Source organism: Acromyrmex echinatior, chromosome 3 (genome assembly GCF_024713525.1).
Source record: "Acromyrmex echinatior isolate Ae372 chromosome 3, ASM2471352v2, whole genome shotgun sequence".
In the NCBI taxonomy this organism is placed as follows: Eukaryota; Metazoa; Arthropoda; class Insecta; order Hymenoptera; family Formicidae; genus Acromyrmex; species Acromyrmex echinatior.
Genome location: NC_141854.1, coordinates 15,811,046 through 15,824,567, shown reverse-complemented (window position 1 = coordinate 15,824,567; position 13,522 = coordinate 15,811,046). Strand labels below are relative to the sequence as shown.

General features: G+C 28.2%; 2 protein-coding genes across 4 annotated transcripts in view; both read left to right on the top strand.

Moving 5' to 3' along the window:
* LOC105149417 (polyprenal reductase) overlaps positions 1 to 13,522 on the top strand; it is a 19,257-nt gene extending 5,735 nt beyond the window's left edge. Inside the window, exons 1-6 of one of the 3 annotated variants that reach the window (XM_087404770.1) lie at positions 9,717 to 9,751; positions 10,880 to 11,220; positions 11,543 to 11,691; positions 11,794 to 11,982; positions 12,910 to 13,205; positions 13,285 to 13,522. In XM_087404770.1, the coding sequence (XP_087260896.1) occupies positions 11,039 to 11,220; positions 11,543 to 11,691; positions 11,794 to 11,982; positions 12,910 to 13,205; positions 13,285 to 13,377 (909 nt within the window). In that variant the 5' untranslated portion in view covers positions 9,717 to 9,751; positions 10,880 to 11,038 and the 3' untranslated portion in view covers positions 13,378 to 13,522. Of the gene's footprint in view, positions 1 to 9,716; positions 9,752 to 9,781; positions 10,360 to 10,879; positions 11,221 to 11,542; positions 11,692 to 11,793; positions 11,983 to 12,909; positions 13,206 to 13,284 lie in introns of those variants that run through there. The other 2 variants (XM_011061806.2, XM_011061805.2) reach the window with 2 other exon arrangements.
* On the top strand, positions 2,121 to 7,119 carry LOC105149418 (TNF receptor-associated factor 6). Its single transcript, XM_011061807.2, has 6 exons — positions 2,121 to 2,622; positions 2,729 to 2,788; positions 2,947 to 3,077; positions 3,152 to 3,357; positions 3,442 to 3,559; positions 3,637 to 7,119. The coding sequence occupies exons 2-6, from the start codon at positions 2,732 to 2,734 to the stop codon at positions 4,199 to 4,201; spliced, it is 1,077 nt and encodes a 358-aa protein (XP_011060109.1). The 5' UTR covers positions 2,121 to 2,622; positions 2,729 to 2,731; the 3' UTR covers positions 4,202 to 7,119.

Here is a 13,522-nt window from a genome sequence, read left to right as displayed (position 1 = left end):
GCTTTGAGCATTTAATGGACCAATTAGAAGAAAGAATTTTGCAAATTGACCAATTAAAAAACGCATTAAAGCATTTATAGCATCGCATTGACGGTACCTTTAGTGTTAGAATTACCTCTCATACCTCTATAGGATTATTTAATAAGAGAATCAGAAGAATTTGTCAAGTATTTAAAAATTTACAGTTTACTGCTAGAAATTCTGCATGTTTGCATGATGTATTTTCAGCAATTTCTGCACTAGATCGCATATAAGTTAGCGGGAAAAATGTATGCTGTTTTTTAATTATTAAAATTTAATTATTAAGTGAACGTATTAAAATATCTTCATTTACTGGAACAAGGTGAGAAAAAATAGAGAACATTCAAATGGATACTAATCGACAATATTTGTATGTTTTAGATCTTTAAATAGTAACAATGAGAGCAAATTGTTTTACTTCCTTCATATACGATTTGTAATAACAGTGTTGATATCGTTATTATTATTGCGTAGGTATTATAGATATGTAGTAAAAAAGCTGCGTAAAGATAATATAATGATACCAGATATAATGATACCGATCTTGTCCTTAAAAGTTACAGAAGTACCAAGTATAAACATCGATCGTATAAAAACTTTACCTTATTTTTTATTATTTAATAAAAAAAGTAATAAATTATGAAATTAATTATTTAATCTCAGATCTGTGCATTGCAATGTACATCAAATTTGAAAACGCTATTCATTGAAATTATTTAATTCTATTGATATCATATATACAATAATTGTATATGTTGGAAAATAGTCAAAATTTTGGAAAAAATAAATTATTTAATTATTACATTTTATATATATATATATATATATATGCATCATAGACCTCTGTTACACCGCATGCTTTATGCCAAAATTAATACATCGACGTTATAAAACTGGCCAATCATAGCTATTCTTCTGAAGAATGGAATGACTGTAATTGGCCAGTTTCATAACATTGATGTTATAATTTCGGCATAAAGCGTGCCGTGTAAACGTAGTAATAGATATTAGATCTGTTCCTTATTCCTGCATTGTCTGAATTGATACAAACGATGCAATTAGATTTTGCATACATCATGCATACACATTGCTATTGGTGGAGAAGTGAGATGGTCTATTATACTCCTTTCTCGCTCGAAGAAATTTGACGAAATCCTTGGAAATGAAAATTTTGCAACAGTTGCAAAGTTGCTTTCTCTGTTAAATGTAAGTTCTGAATATGGGCCAGTAAATATCTTACATCTTCTATTCTTCGGCCGTATTCCAAAATTACTGCCAGCACTGAAAATGCTACAGTTTACGTTACGTGCACTATAGATTTTCAGTACTGGCAGTCAATTTTGGAACACAGTCATCGTTGTACCAATAAAGTGTACGACGTGTATGCTCAAAATTAACATATGAGAACAGTTGCACTACAACAGGTCCAGGAATGATTCTCTCAAGAAAGTGCATATAGGATAAAATTTGATTGGTTGTTTGCAATGGATGTTTTCCATTTGATGATACAAGACGACACAAGTCAACACAAATTTTATCTTTGTCACTCTCTGAAAATCAAGAAGGATAGAATGACGCTTGTGTCGACTTGTGTTATCAAATGGAAAGCATCTAATATTGCTATTTCTATTCATAATCAAATTTTATATTCTAGACCGTTTTAAGTACGGTCTTAAGAAGTCACGAACCGCAATCAGAGGGCTGCATTAGCGTTTTAAGACATTACTTAAGACAGTCTTGAAATAAGAATCGACTATGAATACATACCGACTTATTATACGCAATGCTACACGCTGTATCTTGTATTCTTTGGCCCATATTTAGAATGCGCTTACAACAATATTAGCGCGCTAACATGCTATAATTTACGTCACGCATACTATAGAATTTTATCGATAAAAGCGCGTTCTGAATACGGACTCGTAAGGCCGGGTTCACATCTTGACGAAAAAACAGAAAACGGAAAAGCGGAAGTCAATCGGAACTCGCGGTAGTAGTAAGCGATACATTCCGCTTGTCTGCTTCTGTCTTTCCGCGAGTTCTGATTGGCTTCCGCTTTTCCACTTTCTGCTTTTCCGCTAAGGTGTGAACACTCCTTAAGAATGAAATCACACGGTGCGGAAAACGACTGCGGAATAGAGAATGCGTCATAGAAGCAACCAATCAGCGTTCTTCTGCGTTATTCCTAACAACGCTAATTAGTTGTTTCAATGCATTCTCTATTCCGCAACCCTTTTCCGTACCTTTTCCGTGTGATTTCACCCTAAGTGCATTTTGAAAATTCTGAAAACGAACACAACGCCCATAATTTTTGTATCATGGGATCGTCTAGCGCAGGTGTTTTCATTCGCTATTAGCTACTGACCTCTCGTTTCTCGTCGTGTTTCGTGCATTTGCTAATCAGTGTATTGACTCACGAACTCATGTTCCTGATTCTGAATCCTGCATTTCGTGGGTAGGGCGACTATTCAGGTTTCCTAATCTGAATAGTCGTCAATTTAACGATTAATATCTCAGTTCGCTGAACAGTGCGAAACTTTTATCTATCAGATTCATTTCGTGCAAAAACATCAAATAAGTCTAATTTTATCAATATCAGAGGTATGGTAACTCAATAATTATCTTATTACCCTCCATAAATGTTGTTATCTAATTGTAAACATTGTTATCTAATTTATAAACAAAATGACTAAAAAACTACTTGTAGATTATGGAAACTCAGGCCAATTCAGTAGAACCTCCTAAGGTCGCCGAGGAAAGCGAAAACGTAAATATCTGCAATTTTGTAAAATAGAAAATAAGAAATTAATTATTGTTTGTTCAAACAAAACTATCTCACGATCTTGTATTTTTATCCGTTTTAACATTTATATTAATGTGTATCATTTATTTGTAAATATCCGTTTATAATTTCGTTGCATGCAGTGTGAGGAGAATATCAAAGGCTATGTAGAACCTAGATTTGAATGTCCCATATGTCTAACATGGCTACGCGATCCAGTTTTAACATCTTGTGGCCATAAATTTTGTTCTCATTGTATTTATACTTGGCTTAAGTAAGTTGTATTTTATTTCGTTAATCATGTTTCTACCGTTGTATGTAAGTTGACTGGTCATTATGAATTATTAGGAAAGAAGGTGCTTGCTGTCCAGTTGATAGTCGACCTTTGAAATCTGAAAATCTTTTCCCAGATCTTTATACTACTAGAGAGATATCTCAGAAACGTACAAGTTGTATTTATCAGCAATTTGGTTGTCAAGTAAAATTGTCTCCTGTGGATATGGAAACACATATCATTCAATGCACATATAAACAAGATATTTCAGAGCCTCGAGGTATATTTTATATAATCAAATTAATACAAAGTAATACAAATTTGCTCTTATTTTTTAAAATTAATTGTTATAATTGTCTGGTAGTACAAAATGGCACTAATGCAATGTCTGTGGAATCAAAATTATGGGATCCACCTCTAAAAAATAGGATACAAGTTGCAGACAAGGAAGAGCCTTCTCCTGATTGGCAACAATTGCTCAAGTAATTTAAATACGATCTTAAAAAAGATTATCTATATATGCTGAAATACATATAAAAGATATAAACTTTGTTTTTAGAAATCTATATGAAAGAATAGTAGTTTTGGAACAGGAAAACCGGGAGCTCTCTATAACAGTATCTAATCAGAAAAATCAGCTCGCGGCTATGTGTCTACAAAATTGTAATGGAGTTTATATATGGAGACTGAAATCTTTCCAAGAAAAACTCAATGCTATGACAAACGATCCTCAAAAAATGTTCTATAGTCCAGGTTTTTATACAAGTCCAAACGGATATAAGATCTGTGCAAGGATTAATATATCATCAAAGAATCCCGATTATCTATCTTTTCTTTTACATATTATGAAATCAGAAAATGACGACGCTTTGGACTGGCCATTTAATGGTACAATGTTTTTTGCGTTGGTACATCCACAAAATTCGGAAAAAAATATATATGAAAAGACATCGTCAATACCAGATCTTGAGGCATTCCAAAAACCCACGTGTGAATTGAATAAACGTAGTTTTGGTTATACGGAATTTATATGTGTGCGCGACATAACTGATTTTCTGCAGCACGATACTTTAATTTTTAAAATTGAAGTTTACCCTATATCTTATAGAGATAACACCAAATAGTTATGAATTGAAATATGAGTAAACTTTATAAATAACATATATACATATATATATATATGTATAAATATATTTATGTATAATTTTTATATATGTACTAGAGTGTTCCATTTTAATTTTCCCAGTAACTATCTCGAAAAATATATAAAAATATATAAAAATAAGATACGAAAAACCATTTCAGACAAAAGTTATAATAAGGGATACGTTCCTACATATGAAGCGCATAGACAGTCGTTCCGATTCGGACCAATGTATGCATTGGAAGTATTTTAGTAGCGCTGAGAATTTCTTATCCTAGATTGTACTGTTCATATTGAACTCTTAGCACTCTTTTCAGTGCATTGACTGCTTTAGAGATTCTATTTCGACTTGAGACAGTTGAAGCGTCTGATACGCTTCATGTTGTTCGGAACAAATATTCATGGTACTGTGATTCTTAAGTGGGAAATTCATCAAAGGTTCTAAAGAAGAAAAAGAACGAATATTATAGTGAAGAAGAAGTCGAAATGAATAACGGACAATTTGAAACCTTGAAAGATATTTTATATTATAATTAATTTATTTCATCTTAATTAATTACAAGTTTTAAGTTTAAGAGTCAATCTTTAAAGTTTGATGTATTACGTTATTATGTTAAATACTTTTCAATAATAATTGAAAATATAATGAAGATATATATATATATATATATAATATATATAATAACAATATATCAATATAATAATAATAAAATTATATTATATAGATATATATTGTACACATTATATTATATATTATCATTAGAGTCCGATCGAAACTGAAAACGAACACTTATTACGTGCCATGGGACTGCATGGAAGAGTGATGGATCTCCTTACAACCATTAATTTACGTTAACTTGTATCATCGTCTTTTTGAAACGCGATATTAATAATATCTGGAAGATTAGTCGAAACATCTATATAGATATATGTTTGTAATGTGGAATTATTGTTTCAATAATTAAATTATTGATGTTTATGAAGAAGTACTTAGATTCTTTGGTCAAAATTGACTCACAATCGAAATTTCGGTTTTTTTATTTTGATCGAAATTTAATTATTGTTTCAATAAATTATGATATTTATGAAAAAAGTATATGGTATGTGTGCCTGTCACATAGCTTTTACAGGATTCCTATTTTTTAATTTTTGTTTCGGTTTCGGTTGAAATTGACATATAGCCGAGTGTTTCGGCAAAAATTTCAGTCGGATTCTAATTATCATATGTGACATAATAATATAATTAAAAACATATTTAACATTTTTAATATTTTTATAATTTGCACTAATGTGCGCGGACCGCGCAGAAAATCGTTCCGAATAACTAAAGCAAAAATTTTGCTTTATTCGCAGAAAGCGATTTCAAAGCGCTGCATAACAATAATGCAGTTTTATGCGTAACTGGAAACGCATCTAAGTTTTGAAAGGGGACAAATAAAGTAAAAATAATTTTTGAAAAAACCTATATTTCAAGGATACATGAAAGTTATATCATTTTTTTAAATGGAAATAATTTTTTTTATTCAATATGATATACCTCTAATTATTCTTCTATATAAAAGTATCGAGGTGGAGATATCAGAAAATCAATTTTAGAGTTATTTTATACATTAGTCTAGCATGTATTACTTAATATGAAATATTTCGTAAACTTATTTTTTCATAATCGTATAATTTTGATACTTCTGTACAGAATAATGAGATGAATCAATTGAAGAAAATGAAAATTTTACTTTGTCGGTGAAGAATTAATTATAATTAGAAATTGTGTAATGAATAAAATAAACAGATAGGACTCTCGATAATATAATTTAAAAGAATAAGCTGTAGGTAACAATAGGTTTTTAAACAATTATTTATTTAGCTATAAATATATTAATTTAATAAATTTACATGAAATATAAAACGATGAACGTTTGGCTAACATTTTTAGCCATTCTCGGATATCTCGTAAAAGTAGAACGCTAATTTACATAGTACGTGCATCAAGCTACAGTCACAGTAACAGGATGAAAGTATAAATCATATTATACATAATTTTGTTCAACACAATTTCAAAGCTATAGCTATGTAGTTTTTGATTGTAGCAGATTTGCATTAGTGCTTGGAATACCAGGGAATCCTAGTCGAGCTCGTTAATCATTTGTTGCACATGAGTGAAGATCGAGAGATTCCGCGGATATCCATATCACACATGAAATGCTCACTCCTAGTTTATATTCCTAGTTTATATAAATATTCACATTGCTATTAATTAAACAATTTTGCAAAAGAGAAAAAACTAGTATAATAAAAAAGAAAATTACAAAAAACTTACCAAAGAATTTATACTTCGATAAAAAGTTATATAAGAACGTATATAAATATTAATATATATGTAAATATATATAAATATATCTATATACATATGTATATACATGTGTTAATTTCTTTTGAAGCACTTATTCTGTTCGATACAAAAAATAATAATAAAAAACATGAACAAAATTAAAAGATTAATTTTTGCAATTTATTCTTATTAACGTTAAGTTTGACAAAATAGGATAAAATTGCCATATATATTTACATATATTTACATATTTTTCATTTCATTTCAAACAAAAAAAGTCCTAGCTATTTTCCTTGTGCTCGTTTCTGGATGTGCTTTGATTTTATTATTAAAAACATTTGTTGTAGTTTTGGTATCCTAAATATCACAGACCTTCGATAGTATCCCCCCTTTATAAAAGAATACTTTTCTCGAAGATATCGCTGAATGTTCGCAAACGTTCGACGATATGATAAATTGCATTGGGGATATTATTCTGCATAAATTGCCTTGCTTCACCGTTACCGTTTAGGACTTGTTTATATGTACTTTTTTTCTTGAAATAAATTAAAAAATTACCTCCTTGAAAATGACTTAAAGAAAATGTACTTAAAGAACATCTTGTACATAAAATTTAAAATACATATATATGTAAATATATATACGAGTATGACAATTTTTTCTCATTTTTTCAAACTTGATTTAACTTTAGTAAGAATGAATTGTAAAAATTATTACTATATATATTTATGTATATATTTATGAATTTATTAATATTTATATATGTTTTTATATGAAAACTTTTTTATTGATAAATTCTTTTTACGACGACAATTTTTTTTGTTTCTTTTTTATTTCCATTTTTTTTTTGTAAAATTATTTGATCAATATCAATCTTATGTTGATAAATTTTGTAGTAAAATGTGTTATGATGACAATTAATTTAAACATTTTATAAAATAATAAGATTGGAAACAAGACCGTTTATGTTAAGTAACATTATTTTAAATACGAAGCGCTACTACGGCTGAGTGTTGACATATTGAACTTATATATGTATATATATATGTGTGTATATATATATATAATATATTCATATAAATGAATTAATTTCAGAAATGATAATTACGTGCCGACTTCCGGCCGAAGCAATATTTTTCGCAATAAGTTTATTACAATTTTTTAAGATTAATTTGGGAAATTTGGAGGGATTATTAATATTTCAGATTAATTGCGTTGAAAGTCTGATAACCATATCGGCATGTAATTATCATTTCTGAAATTGATTCATATGAATATATATATTAGTTCAACATCTCACACTCAGACCGTAGCGCTTCGTATTTAAAGTAGTGTTATTTAAACAGACTTGTTCCCAATCTTATTGTTTGTACACATGCGTTGAAAAAATACGTAACTCTCTCTATATATAGGTTGTTGCGAAGAATATTGCTAAAGTCTCGGTGGTCTAAAGGCTCACGACGCTCGCACGAAATGCAAGAGATCCGGATTCGACTCCTGGCCGAGGCAATATTTTTCGGAATTATCATTTCTGAAATTAATTCATTTTATAAAATATTTAAAATAATTGTAATGCGGATGCTTATATAAATTATGTGCAATGCGGATCGATACTTATATAAATTATAAAGTGAACATCAATGACTACATTTACACGACTCGATTTACACTGAAATTATAACATCGATATTATAAAACTAACCAATCAGCCATTCCTCTGAAGAATGAAATGACTGTGATTGATCAGTTTCATAACATCGATGTTATAACTTCAGTATTGGTGATTTTATAACAAGCTGTCATTCCTTTACGAAAAATTATCTACTATTACCTTTACGAGAAATTTTGTTGACATGTATATATATATATATATATATATATATATATATATATATATATATTAGGTGTTGGAATTAATTCGTAGCGTTTTTTAATGAAAGAATGTTATTTATTTCACATGAGCATTAAAAAATACATTAATGAAAGTACTTCCCATCTCTTGTAAAACGCTACGAATTAATTCCAACACCTAATATATATACTAGAGAGTAGTGATTGAGAGTCATAAGAGAGCAAAAAAGCACGCTCTCATATAATCTTAATCATGATCTACTTGATGCTATAAATGTTTCAGAGCATTTTTTAATTGGTCAATTAGTAATAGTATTCCTTTTTCGATTTGTCAATCAAATGCTTCAAAACCTAACTGGTACTATTTTTCACTTTAAAAAAGTAAAATATTATAATACTTGTGTATTTGTATAAAAGACTTGATATTCAACTAATTGGTGCCAAGTTATAATCCTATAAAAATTATGTTACCTTACTTAATCCAAGTGATGTGTTCTCGAATTCATACTCAGAATATAATTCTGTTTCAACCCAAATGACAATATCTTTTTTTTTATTTTTATTTTTAATTCAAGATTAAAAAATATTTTAACGTAAAAAACCAGTGCTGCGTATTGATACGTACGCCAAAATATTGTACATGGATCCTACGACTCACATTTCGCGATTCAGTTATGATCTCATCTTTATTAGCTGAAGCCTTTGGATTTGTTACTGTTTACGTAATGACTTTAATGATCCCTATTGTCATAGGCCAATTCGTTTACTGCTCATGTTTTACATTTTTATGTATTTTAGTATGTTATAATTACGATCTGTGATATTTTGAAGAAATTTTATTACAATCAAAATTAGGTATATTATTAAAATTTCAGATAAACGTCTAAATTCAGGTCCACCCAAGCGTCGTAGAATGAAAGAGTCGAGGGAACTCGTTTCTCAATCTGCAATTATAATAGCCGTTTTTAATTTGCCTATCATCTTATTCGGAAGAATGTAACGACTATGATCAGTTTTATACGGATATTATTAAAGCCGATTAAACGTGCCGTGTAGCAATGATCAATATAACATTATTATTATATAAGTGTCTGTGACACTTATAATAATGCTATATTGATCATTGTTTTTTATTGTATAAAAAAAAATATGAATGTTTCCATACAGCGCGCGAAGAAGTTTACAGTAATATTGTGTTGCAACATTGCATATTGCAACATATTTAGATAGATCTGAATTCAGAGTGCTAGCGTCTATCTATTTTTTGTTATTTATTCTTCATTTCGTTCTATTTAGACTTAGACAGCGGAAAAGTGAAAAGCTTCAGCTCACGAGCCGAGTTTTGGACAGGTTTGATATATAATATATTTCATATACAATACAATATATATATATGTAAGTTTATTATTATTTAAATTTATAAAAATTAAATTTACTTCGCCGGTATTATAGTCCAAATGCTACCACGATTGAGCCTTGCATTTTAGCATAGCGAACTTGTGAAAATGTAAGATTGCAATTTCAACAACTATTGGGTCATCTAAAAAGTATCCGCGATACTTTGTCACTAAATATATGACCATTAACACACATCTAGTGACAAAAAACCGGATACTTTTTAGATGACTCAATACTTTGTCCTCGTATGACTCACATAAATGGGTAGATTTTTATGTAAGAAAAAGAAAAAAATACTAATGTAACGGTACTCAAAATTTTATCATTTCTGATGTACAGTATATTTATAGTATAACGTGAACTATAGATTTTTTTCTATAGGTTAAATTCTTCCAGGAGAGATAAAAAGGAAAAATTTCAGGCATACGTATCATTTTTATTGTGACACAAGCAGCATTCACTTCGGTCGTGTCAATATAGACTACTTTTATGTGTTTTATATTTAAATATCATATATCATTAATCGTTAGTATTCTTTGTAAAATTTAGAGATTTTTGAAGTATGTATTATTTTTATAATATATGTATATTTTATATAATATATATTATGGTTCGTATTCAGAATACGGTATTTTTACGGTGTTAACGTGTATTTAACATATACCTAGTGAAAAAGGACCATTAAATTGATCTCAGTCAACATTGATTTCATGACTTACTTCTTGCTGGATATTTCACATTATGTATACCATAGAATTTCAGACATAAAATCGCATATTTATCGATAAATAAAAGTGCGTTCTGAATACTAAGCTATACATATATTTTATATGTGTAATGTATGAAATATTTATTATACATGTATTAGGTGTTGGAATTAATTCGTAGCGTTTTACAAGTGATGGGAAGTACTTTCATTAATGTATTTTTTAATGCTCATGTGAAATAAATAACATTCTTTCATTAAAAACGCTACGAATTAATTCCAACACCTAATATATACATGTGTGTGTATATATGTTCTTATTAATTTTATCAAAACTCGTATAGATACGATTAGATTACTTTTCGTTGTTTCAGTGACCCACATTGTGCAACAAGTGGAGCAATGGTCAAGTCTATAACTATGTAAACTTTCTAAATAGAAATTTCGTAGATTCTCTTTCTAGCATAGTTTGCATAGACTCGTTAGACGTACAGTTGTCTGTACTCTTTTAACATTGAAACACAAACTAAGAAATGGATATAAATATTATGCGCCACTTTTTCATCTTAATCTCAGTGAATATAATATTAACGTCATTATTATTAAATTTGCTGGAATCTTATTTACCTACGTTTATAAAACGTGCCTTTCTCTACGGCAAATTTAGTGTAAAGACACCTCACACAATAGCAGCAAAATTCGAAGTGCCCAAAAGGTAAATTAAAATCTTACATATTTTTTTACAAAAATTTAATGACTTAATTTAACAATAATTTATTAAAAATATATTATGTAGTACATATTATTTTAATTATTATTTTAAAGATATTTTTTTAAATATCAAATGTACGAGGGCAAGGTGAAAAGTTCTCGGCCTAATCCATAGATGGTACATTGAGTACATCATGGAGAAATAAATGTATTTTTAAAGTAAAAAACTTATTCTTTCACTTCTAGGCCGAGAACTTTTCACCTTGCCCTCGTACATGTATGTAGTCTTTTATCTAATGCTCAAATTATTAAAAAAATTTTTGTAGATGGTTTAAACATTTTTATATGTTTTGTGCACCACTGATGACTATTACTCTTTGCTCATTTTCTTACAAATATCTCTATAATATAAATATACCTGAAATTGTGTTTACATTGTTAGACACATTATTAGGAACATCTAGAAAATCATTACGTATGTTCTTTTTAAATATTTTTTTGAATATACATATTTATTAAGAATGCCATTAATTCTATATTTATATAGATATAGATATATAGATAATTATTTTTTTAGTACCAGCAGAAGATGCATTTCTGGCTATTGTTGTATTTAATATACATTGTTGGAAAAGAGTTTATGAGTCATGTTTCGTTAATGTGTATAGTAATCAAAAAATGCATGTATTCCTTTATTTCATCGGATTTGCGCATTATATCGGAATAATTCTGTGTATATTAGGCGAATCTAAAGGATTTGTTAAAGGTAATTTGAAAAAATTTACAAATTTACTACTTTCTAATTACTTAAGAAAGTATCTATGTATAATTATATATGAACAATATACTTTTATATATAGAATAACTAAAAAAAATCTCGTAATGGTGAAATATCTGGAAAACAAAGGATTTTTGTATGCAATTTTTATATGAAATATTTTTCTCAATATATTATACTTCTTTTCGAGATATTTTATTGGTCCAAGACTTTTTCTAATTCTGTATGTATATATATAAATATATACATCAGAGTTGGGTAGTTGACTAGAAAATTAGAAATTAAATAATAAAGTTAAAGTAATAATTTATCAACTATATTAGTTATTTTAAATATTAATTTATTAACTTTTCTGTAAGAATTAAAATTGTTTCATTTTGAATCTAAAAATGCTAATTTTTAAATATTATTATAAACTAAAAGAAAATTTTACGCGTGCGTGCGTGTGTGTGTGTGTACAATTATATTGTAATTTTTATAATATAATTGGAAGGGTTAAAATTGCAAAAAATTGCAGCACTATAGAACATAATATAAATTTAATATTAATAAATTTTATTTGTAATTTAAGTTTATTTGAAATAACAAAGTAAAATTTTCTAGAAGAAATTTATAAAAAATTTTATGAAAGGAAAGAATATTAAGTTTTTTAGAGATTTGATAAAAAAAATTTTTAATTAGGTTGATAAGTTAAAGAGAGGTTGATAAGTTAAAAAGTTAATATGTTTAAAATAACTTATTAATAAGTTATTAACTTTTGACTTTTTTTATTATTTAATTTAACTTTTTAATTAAAAAAATATATATAGTATGTATATTATATGTATATGTGTGTGTGTGTGTGCGCGCGCGCGTGTGTATACACACACACACACATATATATATACATATGTATAAAATTTTTTTCGTTAATAGGTTCGTACGCAACTTTGTTTCTACACAAAATCACAACTGTGAAACTAGTTTGTGCATTTATATGTTTATGGGCGTCGTATGAACAATTGAAAACAAATTTTATTCTTGCAAGACTACGTAAAAATTCTCATGGTGACATCGTATCTCTTGAACATAAAATATCACTTGATGGTCTATTTAAGTATATAGCAGGTCCATTGCAATTGTGGGAAATAATTATATATTTAATGCTCTCCGTAATTCTTTGGCAAGCTTCTACATTTCATTACATTACTTTTTGGGTTATATCAAATCAGGTAAGAAATAGAAATCAATAAGAAATGTTTTTTGATAAAAAGAGATCAAGTATGTATGTACAAATTTTTTTTTTTTTAGGTGGTATGTGCATATTTGTCTCATCAGTGGTATCATAAAACATTCACAAATTATCCAAAAGAGAGAAAGATTATAATTCCTTGCATATGGTGAAACTTTTAATGCGAAATTGATATGTTATTGATTGAAAACGATATGATTCAATAATTTATATATTTAGTTATAATATGTATACTAAAACAATAAGGGCATATATAGGCATACTAAAAATGAATAAATAAAAATTCTAATGAATAAA